Source organism: Komagataella phaffii, chromosome 3 (genome assembly GCF_000027005.1).
Source record: "Komagataella phaffii GS115 chromosome 3, complete sequence".
In the NCBI taxonomy this organism is placed as follows: Eukaryota; Fungi; Ascomycota; class Pichiomycetes; order Pichiales; family Pichiaceae; genus Komagataella; species Komagataella phaffii.
The window spans coordinates 172,362-187,841 of NC_012965.1; the positions used below are offsets into that span (position 1 = coordinate 172,362).

At 41.3% G+C, this 15,480-nt stretch overlaps 4 protein-coding genes across 4 annotated transcripts; 2 read left to right on the plus strand and 2 right to left on the minus strand.

Annotated features, from left to right (window-relative positions):
- Positions 1-4,551: 4,551 nt before the first annotated feature.
- PAS_chr3_0079 (Beta-adaptin, large subunit of the clathrin associated protein complex (AP-2)) lies at positions 4,552-6,754 on the plus strand (the record flags this gene model as incomplete). The annotated part of the gene is made up of 2 exons (XM_002492246.1): positions 4,552-4,581; positions 4,634-6,754. The coding sequence occupies 2 exons, from the start codon at positions 4,552-4,554 to the stop codon at positions 6,752-6,754; spliced, it is 2,151 nt and encodes a 716-aa protein (XP_002492291.1).
- A 38-nt stretch (positions 6,755-6,792) lies between these two features.
- Positions 6,793-10,170, minus strand: PAS_chr3_0080 (Putative DNA helicase; the record flags this gene model as incomplete). The annotated part of the gene is made up of 1 exon (XM_002492247.1): positions 6,793-10,170. One exon carries the CDS (start codon positions 10,168-10,170, stop codon positions 6,793-6,795), a length of 3,378 nt encoding a protein of 1,125 aa, XP_002492292.1.
- A 1,055-nt stretch (positions 10,171-11,225) lies between these two features.
- Positions 11,226-12,536, plus strand: PAS_chr3_0082 (Enolase I, a phosphopyruvate hydratase that catalyzes the conversion of 2-phosphoglycerate to phosph; the record flags this gene model as incomplete). Its single annotated transcript, XM_002492248.1, has 1 exon — positions 11,226-12,536. One exon carries the CDS (start codon positions 11,226-11,228, stop codon positions 12,534-12,536), a length of 1,311 nt encoding a protein of 436 aa, XP_002492293.1.
- A 67-nt stretch (positions 12,537-12,603) lies between these two features.
- PAS_chr3_0083 (Hypothetical protein) lies at positions 12,604-15,212 on the minus strand (the record flags this gene model as incomplete). The annotated part of the gene is made up of 2 exons (XM_002492249.1): positions 12,604-14,592; positions 14,685-15,212. The coding sequence occupies 2 exons, from the start codon at positions 15,210-15,212 to the stop codon at positions 12,604-12,606; spliced, it is 2,517 nt and encodes an 838-aa protein (XP_002492294.1).
- Positions 15,213-15,480: the final 268 nt, after the last annotated feature.

The following is a 15,480-nucleotide window of genomic DNA, read 5'->3' on the forward strand; positions in this document are numbered from 1 at the left end:
TTTAGTTAGGCTCCTAGCAATTTAATCGGACTAGAAACAGTTTTTTTTAGATACGATAAGCGTACACCTTCTCACTGAGACCCTCCACTTAGATTCTTGGTTTCGACGGTTCGAAGGGTTGATTTGAGGCACTTTAGACTACGTTATCTAGCTCTAATCTGGAATTTAAGTCGGTTCATTTTTGCGTACTACTTGAGGTGATGGCTCCGTCCAATACTAGGAGAGTAATGAGTCAAGATGAGCACCTGTGCTAGATGCGAAAAAGAATACAAGACTCTATTCAGTGAGTTAGGAATTCCGCTCCTGGGGATCTGAACTTCCTCCTACTGTTCCACAGAAGGTCCATGTTTACCGAAATGGGCTTTTCAAGATTCTTTGCTGATTGTTTTCGGGTTTATAGTTTGCGCAAGTGCTTTGAGATGGAGCAAGATGGTGCTACTGTGTATGATTATCGATGGGTTGATCATTTTGATGAAGGTTCATAACTGAGAGATGACGCGTCTGAAAGACATTTCATTTCTCCGTTCGTGAGACTTGAGATGCAATACTATTCCGCACAGCTCATGCGTACAAACAGAATGGAGACAGAGTCTGCGATGTACAATTAACAAGTTTTGACTGTTGTGAACTAAATGAACTGACATAATACTTTGAGATTATATTGAGATTGCCAGACCGATAATCTAGCAGTAAACTAAGACGAATTTATTCGATGATTTGAAGTCTCTGGGATTGAATGTTTTTATTGGTCGATGTATTGCATGTCCCAATAACTCTTATCGATTGCTTACTTTTGAATTTGATCCGCTACACTCTGCTGGCTCTGCTCTGAAATCAGTGAAATTGCTGAGAGCTATGTGTGCAACTTATCCCGTTCCTACATTTATCCCAACCATCCAATTTTCCTTTATCCTTTGTAAGTGTCGTCACTTGATATTATAAGTTCAGCCAGCTCGACCTAGGCTTCCAATATCTGACTAAGTGTGAGTTCCATGATTTGAGGAGCCACACATAGATCAACGTTCAGTAGCATTTGAATCCCAAGGGTCGCAGTAAGACAGAAAAAGATCATTATCCACATAGTGCGTTCTTGCGTTTAGCTGAAAGGAGCGGCATCCAGCGATACACCCTAAGTTTGGGCACAGAACTCCGCTTACAGTGCGCAGTATCCTAGTTTTGTGATGCACATTCTCAAAGCGTGTATGCAGTTTTTTCCTGAGTAACTTAGGCTGACTGATAACTCCACAATTGATGTATGTCCTGTTGTTGTTAGACAAATCACATAAACCACAATCAGAAGACAAATGACCACGAAGAAAACAACAGAAAGATAGTTTTGCGTTTGGCCCAGTCAATGCTGGGCACAAGCTTCATTACATGAGAAAAGTAAATGCGAAGCAATCAAACCAATTTCAGAACACACCATGAGGATCATTGTAGCGTACTTGGTCGTCTAGCCTAGTTGAATCTTGGTTTTAAAGCATATAAGCAACCGAGATCAACTCAGCCAGAACTGGTAGTCAGTTGTGCACATATGATGGGGGAAAAAAGAAAGAGTTTCCTGCTCATCTTTTAAGATTGGGGATGAGAACGCATCTATTGTTTCGAAGCATCAATAAGAGCACGGCGATGTATCTTCTTCTTGTACCGTCGAAAAATTAATGAGTTCTCCCTCGATTATCCCCCTTTCTCGATCTAATCCCTATGAAGCAAACTAAGGAGGCGTTAACAACATCATCCTGGTTATGTATTGGTGCGATCTGTTGATGAAGTCATTTTCAAGTGCTAATTTTGCAACCAACTAGAGGCGAACGTCACCTGCATCATGCACCTCAAAGGTACAGTAGCCGAATTGAATCAAGATCCAAATATAAGAGGATGAATGGCAACCCCTACGATTGGATTCATTTCACTGGTATCATTCTTCACATTGTGTTAGAATACTTCGCAGCTCTTGGAGCCCTGAAATAGAATCGGTCGTAACGGTATATCTACTTCGAAAACGAAAGGCAAGAAGAAAAGATTTTTTAGTGTCTTTGTAGCTGATTTTACCGGTGAGAAGTGGGGCTGCCCTGCATTTGAAATGACCCGGTTGTTAAACTTGGATTTCAACATCCAGAATCCCGATTTTGATTTTTTACTTTTATCGATGGTGTAACTCTTTTTGTTTGCCATGACGAAGTTTACGATATTGCTTTTGGTTTTGCTAAAATTCTATTCTATTCTTGCAATAGAAGTTGATGGAAGTGCAAACGGTCAACCTTTGGCTCACCCTATTGTCGTAGAAGTCCATGAAGCAACGAAATGGATCACTCATACCTCACCGTGGACTGGTACACCTGAGGCAATAAGGACTGTAACAGGGGAGACTCCCTATGAGCAAAAGATTGCGAGATATGACGAATTTAACCCTAGACTTGCCAACAGAGAGATTATTGATTGCGTAGCATTTTGCTGTGGGGATGCGACGTCATCACCCTCCATCACCGAGCCAGAAAGTACTGCGACTGAGCTACCTGAGTCTTATGTAACTATCAACCGACCATGGTCTTTGTCTTGGATCCCTGACGTCCCTCCGGGTTCCCCATATTGGAGCACTTCCACAATTCCACCAAGTGGTACTGAACCTGGAACTGTTATTATATATTTCTACCTTTATGATGACGCTAGAAAAAGGAGAGAGATAAATTTTGGTTCCACTCAGCCGTATCATGGCAGGCCTAAGCTCCTGGGATCGATTGAAAAACGAGAACTTTGTCAGTGTGACGCTGTCTGCTGTCTAGGAGATTTAAGTTGCGAGGTTTATGTAACCACCACCCAACCATGGACTGGTACTTACGAAACCACGTACAACAATTACACCGACTGGCAGTGAGCCAGGTACCGTGATTATTGAAACTCCAGAATTGTATGTGACCACCACCCAACCATGGACTGGTACTTACGAAACCACGTACACAATTACACCGACTGGCAGTGAGCCAGGTACCGTGATTATTGAAACTCCAGAATCGTATGTNACCACCACCCAACCATGGACTGGAACCTACGAAACCACATACACNNTNNCACCNANTGGNANNGAGCCAGGTACCGTGATTATTGAAACTCCAGAATTGTATGTGACCACCACCCAACCATGGACTGGTACTTACGAAACCACGTACACAATTACACCGACTGGCAGTGAGCCAGGAACTGTTATCGTTGAAATACCAGTAAGCTATGTGAACAGCACCCAAATATCGACCAGTACCTACGACACAACTGATACAGTTCTATCAAGTGGCGTCGAGCCAGGAACCATTGCGATTGAGACTCCAATTGTATACTTAAACACTTCCGTTTCAGCATTCAGCAGACCGTGGACCAAAATTGATACTGTCACACAGTTTAGTTCCTGCGCTGTTTGTAGTAAACCTGAAACGATTACAGTTACTCCTGAGAATCCAATTGATACTGTGACTATTATTATCTCGCAACCCCAAAGCACATCTCAAAGCAATACCCCAACTTCGTTCAAAGCGAACAGTACGTCTGCATTTAGTAGATTCGATGAAGATAGTATCCCAGTTTTTGGTAGCTATAGCTACGAAATAACAGTGAACATTGATGTGAATACAGAGGACGACACAACTACGAATCTGAACGCAGATACGACTATCATTATTGGTTCACTTAGTGCTATTCGCACTGTGGCTGGCAGTTCAAGTAATTATCATGCCTCTAATATCTCTCCCACTATTAACAGTCAAAAAACAGCTTCTTCTGTCGTGGTACATTCCGACTCATCTGCCACTGTTTACCAATTTTCGCCGTCTAATGGAGCGCCTTGGTTAAGTGTTCAAATAAGCACTCTATTGAGTGTAGTTGGTACTCTTCTTGCAGCAGTACTCCTTTGACTTGCTCAATTCGATTTTTCATCATGTTCATTGTATGCATTACGTTATCCTTGATCCAGAGTTTTTTAGTTCTCTATCTGTAATTCAGGCTACAGGTATATCCTGAACTACCGTTACATACTCAGTAGCTAGTTAGATTTCACAATGAGCTCAAGCTTTGGCGGTTTGAGAGCGCTAACACCTTTTCTGGCATATGTATAGGAAAGACAATCTCAACTATATGGAGCTATGTCACCCTTGTTTGCTGCAACCAAGCTGGGCCTGACTGAACATTGTGATTCTTGTCTATTTCTGTGCCTTAAGCTTTTGGATTTATGGCCTCGTCTGAAGAAAAACGGTGCTTTCTGCTAGATATGGCCGCAACGGTTATCCTTTTCAATCAAGGCTTAAGTAGTAATTATCCCCTAAAACTTTCTCCAAAACGTTCAAACCGCAATTGCTTGAATTTTATATTACACATTCTTATCAAGGTGCTCCTTAAACCTCAGCTTGATTTTACCTTCTGAGCGGATAATGTAAGTACAACAACCGATTGAATGTCAACTATCTCAATGGTGTTTGGAGCTCTGCGCTATCGTCCATGTTTTCATATTCTACCAGGTTTCCAGATCAGTACAGTACCAGTACCATCTTTCGAACAACATGCAAAATGGTCAATGATTCCAAATATTTTGTGAAAGTGAGTATGAAATAGTTTAATTGACCAGTAATAGAGTGTTAACCGTTTTCAGTGCAGAGGATCCGAGCTTTTAGCGGAGTTTCGGGAAGCTACCAACTCCAAGAAGGAGAAGAATACTCTTTTGAAAAAGAAGAATGTTTTGAAGAAGTTTCTAGCCAATATTACAGTGGAAAGTACAGATATCATTGATGTATTTACTGAGGTAATCAAACTATACAAAGAAGCTCAACAAAGTAGTCTAGATCAAGAACTACGAGTTATGATTTATCATTGTTTGCGGTCCACAAATCATTACCGTAGTGAGGATAGGGAACAGGTGATCGAGTTGTTATTGCGTGATTACTACAGTAAATCAATTCCTGCTCATATAAAGGGCCTGGCTTTACAAACCCTCACTTCCATCCCAAATGAACATTTCATCCAAGCATCTATTCCCGCTGTCAAGAAATCATTACATGATCAAGATCCACACGTGAGAAAAACCGGTTGCTTTTGCGTAGCAAGAATATATGAGTTTGACCTTCAGATTGGCAATGACGCACACTTGATTGACCATTTAAACGATAAATTAGACGATGGAAATCCTTCGGTTGTCTCTAGTGCTCTTGTAGCGCTCTCAGATATTACAGAGAAAGTGGAGGAGTTTGAATTTAGTATTTCAGAGGACCATGCATTTGAGCTCTTGGATATCCTTCCTACCATCAACGAGTGGGCACAAGCCAGCAGTCTGTCTTCTATTCTATACTTTGCTCCCGATTCTCAAGCCACTGCTTGTGAGATCATAGATAAAGTTTTGCCTTATTTACAACAGTCCAACAACGAAGTAGTTTTGAATGCCTTGAAAGTGATAATTTACATGTCGAATTACATAATGCACCCCGAGGATTTGATTCCCCAGTTGCCCAAGAGAATTGGATCAGCGTTGGTTAGTGTGTTGAATTCTGGACCAGAAATTCAGTTTTTGTTACTTCGAAACACCATTTTGTTACTTCTAAGCAAGTTCAATCTAGTTAGCTTAAATGTGACCTCCTTTTTCTGTCGTTATAACGACCCGATATACATAAAGGATACCAAACTTGAGATCATTTATCTTCTAGCCAATGAGGAGAATTTGCATATTATTTTAGAAGAGTTGGAAGAGTATGCCAGAGATTCAGACGTTCAAATGTCACGTAAAGCAATCAGAGCAATTGGAAACTTGGCCATAAAATTAGAAGATATAGCAACTGACGCCGTTCTTGTTCTGTCTGATCTGATTGAGTCGAAAGTGCCACATATTCTACAAGAAGTTGTTGTAGTTTTCAAGAGAATTGTTCGAAGGTATCCCTACCTTCACAGCAAAATGTTGAACAATCTGATGGAAAACATTGATATGATTGAAGAACCAGGGTCCAAATTGGCTATTGTATGGTTAATTGGCGAGTACAATACAGCAATGGAAAAGAATGCCGTATCTTTACTCAAAAAAATTGGGCAAAATTTCAGAGAGGACAATTCTGAAGTTCAGTTGGCATTTTTAACAGCATTAATTAAAGTCTATTTAAACTTTTCGGCTGATAAAATGTGTGAAGACCTCGTAGTTGAAACTTTCAGGACAGCTACAGAAGATATCGGGAATATTGATGTTAGAGAAAGAGGGTTTTACTACTGGAGGTTACTTTCTAACAGAAGAGACTTTCCTAATGCTATTGAGGAAATAGTCAACGCCAAGCTCCCAGTGATCTCTTCTGATCCCGATAATTTGGACACTAGAGTTCTGGAGGAATTAGAAATGAACATAGGAACTCTCGCATCAATATACCTGAAGCCTGTATCTCATGTTTTCAGACTGAACAAGGTTAAGGAGCTACAACACACTTCGGCTTTGAAAAGAGAGCACTCCTCAGTTTTTGCGGCACAAAAAAACCATTCTTCAAAAACTCTAAGACTTAGAAGCTCCAGTAGTTTGACCTACCGAAATAAGTCTGCTTCATCACTTACTCCAATTGAGGCTGAGTTCAAGTTTAATCGTCAACAAGCAGGTCAACGATACTCCAGTAGCAAAGCTGATGACACTGACTCAGACACCATGGTCGGGTCCTTGGATATTTCTGGAAGTCGCAAGCAAAAAAACTCTCTAGGTCTTACCAGGCGAATGAGTAAATTGGGAAGAAAGTTGACGATCAGTAGATAAGACCTTTTTTTGAACTTAAGTAGTTGCAAGAAAATTTTTCACGGATTTTCTTCTGTTTTAATGGTGCTGGGAGTATTGTGTATCGCTCTTTTTCCGAGGAAAACAATCTCTTCATCCTTTGGTACTTCCTCTAATGGAGTAGAAGCTTTTCGAACATCAATAATTTCAATATCTTTTGAAAGCTTGACTGTTTCTGTGGATTCACCTATCGTTTCGATTTGTATATCTGGCATAAAGGGTTCTGGCCCTGAGGGTATTGAATTTAGGTCAATCGTTTTCTTCAAAATGGTGGCTAGGATGATGATCGCAGCAGGTTTCGATAAAACCAGAGAATTTTCTTTGCAAAAGGGCGCTGCTACACAGTTAGGACATCCCCATTCACATTCACTGGGACAATTTAACACAGTGTTTAATGCCTTTTCCAAAATATCATCAATATACTCAAATGCTTTGGTGGAGAGTCCGGAACCACATTGACCTCCTTTTGCATCGTAAAAGATAAGTCTTGCTGGTCTAACCCTTTTGGTCTGTCTTGTGGCAAACTCTTTCTCTGGTGCCTTGCACTCGGTCTGAATCTCATCAACTCCACTCAAGATGAACAGGGGTAGAATGTTCATTATGGCATGTTGAGCAGCATGTATACCGCCTGCGATATTAAGGTGCTTCATTCTAATGAAATCTAAGGCACTCGAGGGAATGTCTATCCATATACCCTTTGATTTGATGACTATAGGTGGATTATTGACTTCCACGGCGTCAATGATTTCTCCAATTTTATTCTTTTTGAAGAATCCAAATACCACAATAGTGGTATATATCTTTCCGAAATATATTGGAACATCGGATCCATTTCTTAAAGATCTTATCTTTTCTACTTCAACAGGATCAACATCTGTAAAGTCTCTTTGTGAAGTAATCCAATCAACATTGACCCGCTCAACTTTGGCATATTTGTCATCCGAGTTGAAATCTCGAACAATATACGGCAGACCTTGGTGAATGAATATCCCACCATCGTAAAGTGTAAAACTGGTCCTTGATGCTTCAACTTCTTCAATGACAACATTCCTGTTATTAGTAATATCAACAACTGCATAGTTCTCCTCTTCAATTGCCCGTATAGAAACGTGACTTGGAGGCCATGGTAGGTATCTTGAAGATACATGATATGCAGGCTCTGGATAGTCTGGGGAAGTTTCCAGAAAATCTAGTCTATTCGCCAGAATCTCTTCAATCTGGTCTTGATTGTAATCACTAAACCATTTGGCTTCCCAATCCAGATCATCAATCGGTTTTTCGAACGCAGCGCATTGAAGATGAGATTCAAGCACTGCTGTATTTGAGAAATCTAAAATTAGGTCTTGGTACTCCATTGAGATCAGCTCTTGAGGATTGTTCATGTAATGTCTGTTGACAGGATCATCGCTGCCAACAACAATGGTAAGAGAATCCTTATTTCTTCTTCCGGCTCGACCACTTTGTTGCTGAAAATTAGCAATAGAGAGGGGAAAACCACACATCACCACGCAATCAAGTGTACCGATATCAATTCCCAATTCTAAAGCGTTTGTCGAAATGATACATTTCAAGTTTCCGTTGAACATTTCCCTTTCAATCTTTCTCCTGTCTGAGGTCGAGTATCCACCTCTATAACTCATTACTTTAGTGACGAGATCCAATTTGTCCATAGATTTCAGTTGACTTCGGACTTCCTTCATTAAGAGTTCACAAACTCGTCGAACTACGCAGAAACAAATTGTCCTGACATTTTTCAGTACCAGTTGAACGAGAACCTTGGCTGTTTGCACAATGAATGATTCTCTAGTACTATTTCCATCTTGTTGACTTAAAGTTCGGCTCATCAAGTTCGGAGGATTCCATGTCACTACGTATTTCCCACCTGAAGGAGATCCATCTTTAACAATAAGCTGGCAATCCGACTCGTCTATACCAAATATATTGTGCATATGGGCCATTGGATACTTCAGGGTAGCCGAGCATGAAATAAATTGAACTGAGTCATTGCCATATATTGAACATAATCTTCGTAGCCTTCTCATGATCAGGGCAACATGGGCACCAAAAAGACCTTTGTACATATGCAATTCGTCAATGACAACATATTGTAAGTTTCTAAGAAAAGGGACCCATTGCTTATGACTAGGAAGAATTGAGGAATGTAGCATATCAGGATTTGTAAATATCACACTGGCATGTTCTCTGATGGACAATCTAGCTGATTTCTCAGTGTCACCATCATAAGTGTCTAAGACTGTGTTGAATAGAGATGGAATTGATTTTACCAATTCACTCAATGATCGCTTTTGATCCTGAGCCAACGCTTTTGTAGGAAACACATAGAGTGCAGTTGCCAACCCGTTTGTCTCTTGAAGTGCTTTTAGTAATGGAATCTGATAAATCAAAGATTTTCCTGATGAAGTTGAGGTGGAAATGATAACGTGTTTCTTATGAACACAGATGCTGTTCAAAGCTTCTGCCTGATGTGAATACAACTTATTAATTTTTTTCGTGTGAGTAATACCTGTCCAAATCTCGGGGGACAAGTCAAAGTCAAGTTCCTCATAGACAGGTTCCTTTGGCTGTAAGTGGAAGAGACCTTTGTCGGATATCTGATCTCGATAAAAGGGAGTTTGTTTGAGATGATCAATGATAACAGGAATAGGATCTCTCGTCTCATTGGAAGGTTGAGAAGGGGTTTTCGTTGAATTCGATACCATTTCTTCAATAGGATCTTGGTAAGTAGCTGTGGTAGGAATATAAGCTTTGGCAATGTGATTCAGTTCATCTTGAGGGTCCAAGCTATTGTCGTAACACTTATGAAGGAATTGAGAAACCTTGATCTCAAAATTAGTATTTCTTTTACTAATGAGCTTTTTCATAGAATCCTGAGAGAATGTGGGAGTAGTAAGAGCATTAGCACTACTATACCTTGATATTCCATCCCGTTCTTTTCGTATTTTTCCATCCACAAACTCAAATATCAAAATCTGTTTGCTCATATTCAAGTCTGAATCCGAGTCCTTCAGCTGAAAGATATCTGTCTCTTTTTGTTCCCACCCCCGGTTATAGGTAAACTGTTTCTTTTCGGTATGAATCTGATTCTCGTCGATGTACTCAAAATTCACATTGTCAGGTAATAGGGCGGCAATCTGAGCACCTTCTTCTAAGGTGACTTGTCGTTTTAAAGCGGATTCGGGGGCAGTCTTGATTAGTTCCCAGGTAGTAACGAGGTGCTTTCTTGAACATAGAAATGTGAAGTAAGTGTTAATCCTGAAATGAATTTTCTCTAAGGTTTGGAAATATTCAGGCCAATCACTTACAGGTATTGAAAGAGCTTTCTTCTGCTTCTTTAGTTCACCAGTATATGAGGACGTTTCATTAGCTCTCTTTTCCATAATGCTATGGGCGGGAGTGTTTCTCGAAGATCGTGAGTCTGATGTAATCAGGGGAATGAAAGAGTGAGAGGAAAGTACCTGGGCAAAATCACACAATTCCAAACCATGCTAAATGAGATTTAAAGAACAAACGATGGCAAAAGGCAACCGTTATAAATGTGATCTTTCTTGGCAGTTATCTGTCAATTTTTCTAAGGAACAGTGAATTCATCATAGGAGAGATGTTATACGTTACATAATCATACATACTGCATGTATCTCACCTACTTTACCTCATCAACTCTAAAACAGTTCTAGTCCCAACCCCAGATTCCTAGTCATGACACAAGTCCGCACCGGACAGGACTCACAACCAGCAAGAGAAGCTAACAAATTTACGCCCCGGTAAAACATTCTTTAGGGGCCGTTCAATGGTAATTTTCCTCTCACCCGTTTAAACTTACCTCCGGGCGGTATCTTCAATAACCTCTGTTGTCCCCGGGTATCATTGGAAACAGTGAGGGACGTTGAACAGAAGAGAGGATCACCGTAAATTTGCCTTGCAATTGGCCCTAACCACGGATGGTTAACTTCAAGCCATCACGACAGCAATTGAGTCGGCGCATAGCTACCCTCCTCTTCTTGACCCCATGCATAGGACCAACCTTAACCGATGGAACAGGTTCCTCCGCTCCGTCCCCTGGTAGTGTCTCTGCGCAAGAAATAGTTAAGGTATGAAGACTGATCTCTCGCACCCCCCTCACAGTACTGTTATGGTGAATTGACAAAGCCATTGGCTAGATTGAAACATGTAATTCATATGTAATCTTGTTCAATTAACGAGCTTCGTACAGTCTCAATCTAGACGTCTGATAATGGCGTTTGTGCTCCTAATCGATGAGCCATCTCATGTGACGTCTATACGCTTCGATGGCTTCCGTCGCGAATATAGAACCACTTGAAATATGCTGCAAACCACGATCCACCCTGGTCCTGAAAAGATATAAATACAGCACATCTAGCAGGCTTTTGTCTTCTTGGTTGAAACACACAATTATAACAATCTACATCTAAAAATGGCTATTTCAAAAGTATTTGCCCGTTACGTCTACGACTCCAGAGGAAACCCAACCGTTGAGGTTGACCTCTACACTGAAAAGGGACTTTTCAGAGCAATTGTTCCTTCCGGTGCTTCTACCGGTGTCCACGAGGCTCTGGAATTGAGAGACGGTGACAAGTCAAAGTGGCTCGGTAAGGGTGTCTTGAAGGCTGTTGCCAATGTCAATGACATCATTGCTCCAGCTATCGTTAAGGCAAACATTGACGTTAAGGACCAAGAGGCCATTGACGCTTTCTTGAACAAATTGGACGGAACTCCAAACAAGGGTAAGTTGGGTGCCAATGCTGTCCTTGGTGTCTCTTTGGCTGCCGCTAAGGCCGGTGCCGCTGAGAAGAACGTTCCTCTTTACCAACACATTGCCGACCTGTCCGGTACTCCAAAGCCATACGTCTTGCCAGTTCCATTCCAGAATGTCTTGAACGGTGGTTCTCACGCTGGTGGTGCTCTAGCTTTCCAAGAGTTCATGATTGTTCCAACCGATGCTCCAACCTTTTCTGAGGCTCTGAGAATTGGTACCGAGGTCTACCACAACTTAAAGTCTTTGGCTAAGAAGACTTACGGACAATCTGCTGGTAACGTCGGTGACGAAGGTGGTGTTGCTCCTGACATTTCTACTCCAAAGGAGGCTTTGGACCTGATCTCTGCCGCCATTGAGAAGGCTGGCTACACCGGAAAGATTGGTATCGCTTTGGACGTTGCCTCTTCCGAGTTCTACAAAGACGGCAAGTACGACTTGGACTTCAAGAACCCTAACTCTGACCCATCTAAGTGGTTGAGTGGCCAGGAGTTGGCTGCCCTGTACAAGGAATTGATTTCCCAGTACCCAATTGTATCCATTGAAGATCCATTTGCTGAAGATGACTGGGCTGCCTGGTCTCACTTTTTCTCTACTGTCGACATCCAAATCGTTGGTGATGACTTGACTGTTACCAACCCTATCAGAATCAAGAGAGCTATTGAGGAGAAGTCTGCCAATGCTTTGTTGTTGAAGGTAAACCAAATTGGTACTTTGACCGAATCTATCAAGGCTGCTACTGACTCTTATGCTGCTGGCTGGGGTGTAATGGTCTCCCACAGATCTGGTGAGACTGAAGATACCACCATCGCTGACATTGCTGTTGGTCTGAGAGCCGGCCAGATCAAGACTGGTGCTCCAGCCAGATCTGAGAGATTGGCCAAGTTGAACCAAATTCTGAGAATTGAGGAAGAACTTGGTGACAAGGCCATCTACGCTGGTAAGAACTTCCACAAATCTGTTGCTATCTAAATTGGATATTAATCTATGTATTAAGGTAATGAGTCAAACTTACAATTGAGAACTAGTATTTTACTTTTCAGAACCTAAGAATAAGGTCATCTGATTCATTCTGAGGTTCTTTAAGCTTATTTAGGAGATTTAGAGAGTCTAGGAACCCAAGACATTCATCTTCTGAGTAAAATCTGAGCTCAAAAATAAGTACCCGCAATGGGATTTCCGTGAATTTCTGTTGAATTACTGTGATCGCCTTTTCACGCTCCCTGTCTAGAAAAGTTGCTAGAGAAAACCGGATGGACTGAAGACGAAATTGCTTTCCAGCAGCATGGTCCTCCGTATCGATAATCGTCACCAATTCGAAACAACTTTTAAAAAGGTCGTGGTAGTTCCGATCAAGAAAGGCATAAAGAATAGACAAACCAATCTTGCACAGCAACATTGGCAGTGGCTGGTTCGCTTGACTATCAAGTTTAGAATCCAATGCTTCAATGCGATCAACGATACATTGCGCAAATTTATCCAGTTCCGGTTCCATGCGATGGTAAATATAGTAACACGTTAATAGACAGAGGTGATATTCATAAGAATCCTGTTCTTGATAAAGATCAAATGTACTTCTATTTTCGGCAATAAATTGTAGATATGGTAGAACTTCAGTTGAAAAATATGATCGTTTAAGGAACAGTTTAACCAAAACTTGACTGCAAACTGTTTTGAAGACAACCCTTTTCTCCAAATCTTTGATAGCAGCAGTTTTTTCAAATATACTCTCTATCTCTTGTTGCATGGCTAGATCATCTGAGCGGCTTGAAATATTAACGAAATGCCTTCGTAGCAGCTCAACTTGCTTCTTCAAATTTAATTTGTCTACTTCATTAGTCACTGTGTTAGAAAGCTGTTGCGAATTCGGAGCACTTTCTCGTCCGAATAAGGAATTATCAGGATTCAAGTTTGGACCTGATGATGGAAGTGATGCAGTCGGTGAACCTTTTGGTGATGTTGGAGAGCCATCTTTTGTTTTAGAGTCAATACCATGTGTTGAGACGTCGTCATAGTCAGCAGACTGAGAATGGCTCAAGACTGGCGACTGTGAAGTCACGACGGCAGGAGTAAAAGTGGGCAAATTTGACTGACTTGGAGCTTGAGACGTCTGGAAATTGTGGGAACCTGGGGATCTTGCAGGAGACTTCGAGCTTAATTCTGTGAGGGAATTTGACGAGGAATTGAGGGATGAGTTGACAAAAGATTTGTTTGAATGGGTTGTGGCAGCGTTGGCAGGGGAAAACTTGGAATCCGGTTTACCAGGTGGGACAATGATTGGGGATTCTGTTCGGGTTCTGTTTGGGGACTTTTTAGGCGAATTAGTAGCTGAACTAATAGGTTTGGAAGGTGAATTAATTGGTGACCTCGCTGGAGAGTGCTGAGAAGATTTCATGGAAGTCTTATGTGGAAAATCATGGGGATCCTCTGATAATTGATTAGTGACTTGCGGTTCAGATTGAGTTTCGGAGGGGTTAAGAAACTGTGCATCAGGATTCAAATTGGGCTGGCCATTGAAAAACGTGGACACTTCAGTCTGATTCTGAATTGAGATGGCTACACCACCTGAACTGCCAGTCACTCTATCTAAGTATCCTTTTCTGGGAAAAGCTCGAAATTTAATCACCTCTATTCGTGAAGTTGGATCCCGATCAACCATCTCATGATCTTGATCATGTATAGAATCATTGGTGGCACCCAATGCACCTTTATTTTCAGTTGCAGATTGGTTAGTGGCGTGAGATTGTTTATCTTCTTGCTCAGCACTTCTTTCATCATAGTCTCCTGTTGTTGCAATTTTGTTGTCAGAGTTCGTGTCCTTAGTTTCTAATATTCTGTGTTGACTCTCTTGAAGATCTTCTAATTGACTCTTTTCGGTTTGTTCTATTTGATCTACCAGAACAGTTTGACTCTCTGGGACCTCAAAAATTTCTTCAGCGGACTTATGTTGCTCTTCAGTAGAGCTGGCCTGCTCAGATTCAATAACATCTTTCTTAATATTATCAACATATTGCACCTCAGATTTCTTCTCAGCAACTTTATCAGTTGAAACTTCACTCGATACTGGAGAAAACTTTCTATGTCTATTGACATCTCAGATGGATTTCTTCTTAACTCTACAGCTGGCTCAATGTCTGATTCTTCGATGGGTGTTTTATTTAAATCTTCGATTGATTTGTCCGAAAGTTCATCTTTAGATTGCTCATCTACCATTTCTTCTTCGTTCCCTAAAGTTACAATCGTTCCATCATTTTGAGGTTCTGCATTTTCATTAGCTTCATGATTCCGGTCTATTTGTTCTACCTCCTCCTTTTCAAAATTATCTTCACTGTCCTCTTCGTCATCCATGGGCAGATCACCTGGAGAGTCAGTACTTACGGCAACTCTCTGGGTTGTGTCAATTATCGGGTCCACATTATTGCCTTGCAAAACTGGTTCATCATTGTCCTTTTCGCAACACAATTGAAGATCACACTTATCAAAAAAAGGAAGTCCTTGCCTCTCCCAATCATTGACATCTTCTTTCTTTTTTCTAATGGCCTCTACCAGAACTGCCTGAATTTGGTTCCAAACCTCGCCTTTCTCTTCTTCGGACAAACTTTTGGATCGTTTCAATTGCTTAACGATCCATTGCTTCTGATTGAGCATGGAGAGGTTATTTGGTTTAGTGTGTCTCTTTCTTCATCTCGTGTCGCCTGCCAGAAGAGAACCGTGTTCAAGCTCACTGGTGCAAGGATGTTAACGGAGAAGGCCACAAACCAATTACATAAGCGACGTGCTTGCTGTTCAGTTTTTCATATGCCGAAGCCTTACATAATAATGGCTTTTACCTGCGGGGGGTTAGTTTAACTCCCGGATGTGTGGCTGTGGCGTCCCTTCCGATGCATGTCAATTCAGCATCATAAGTAAATAGATC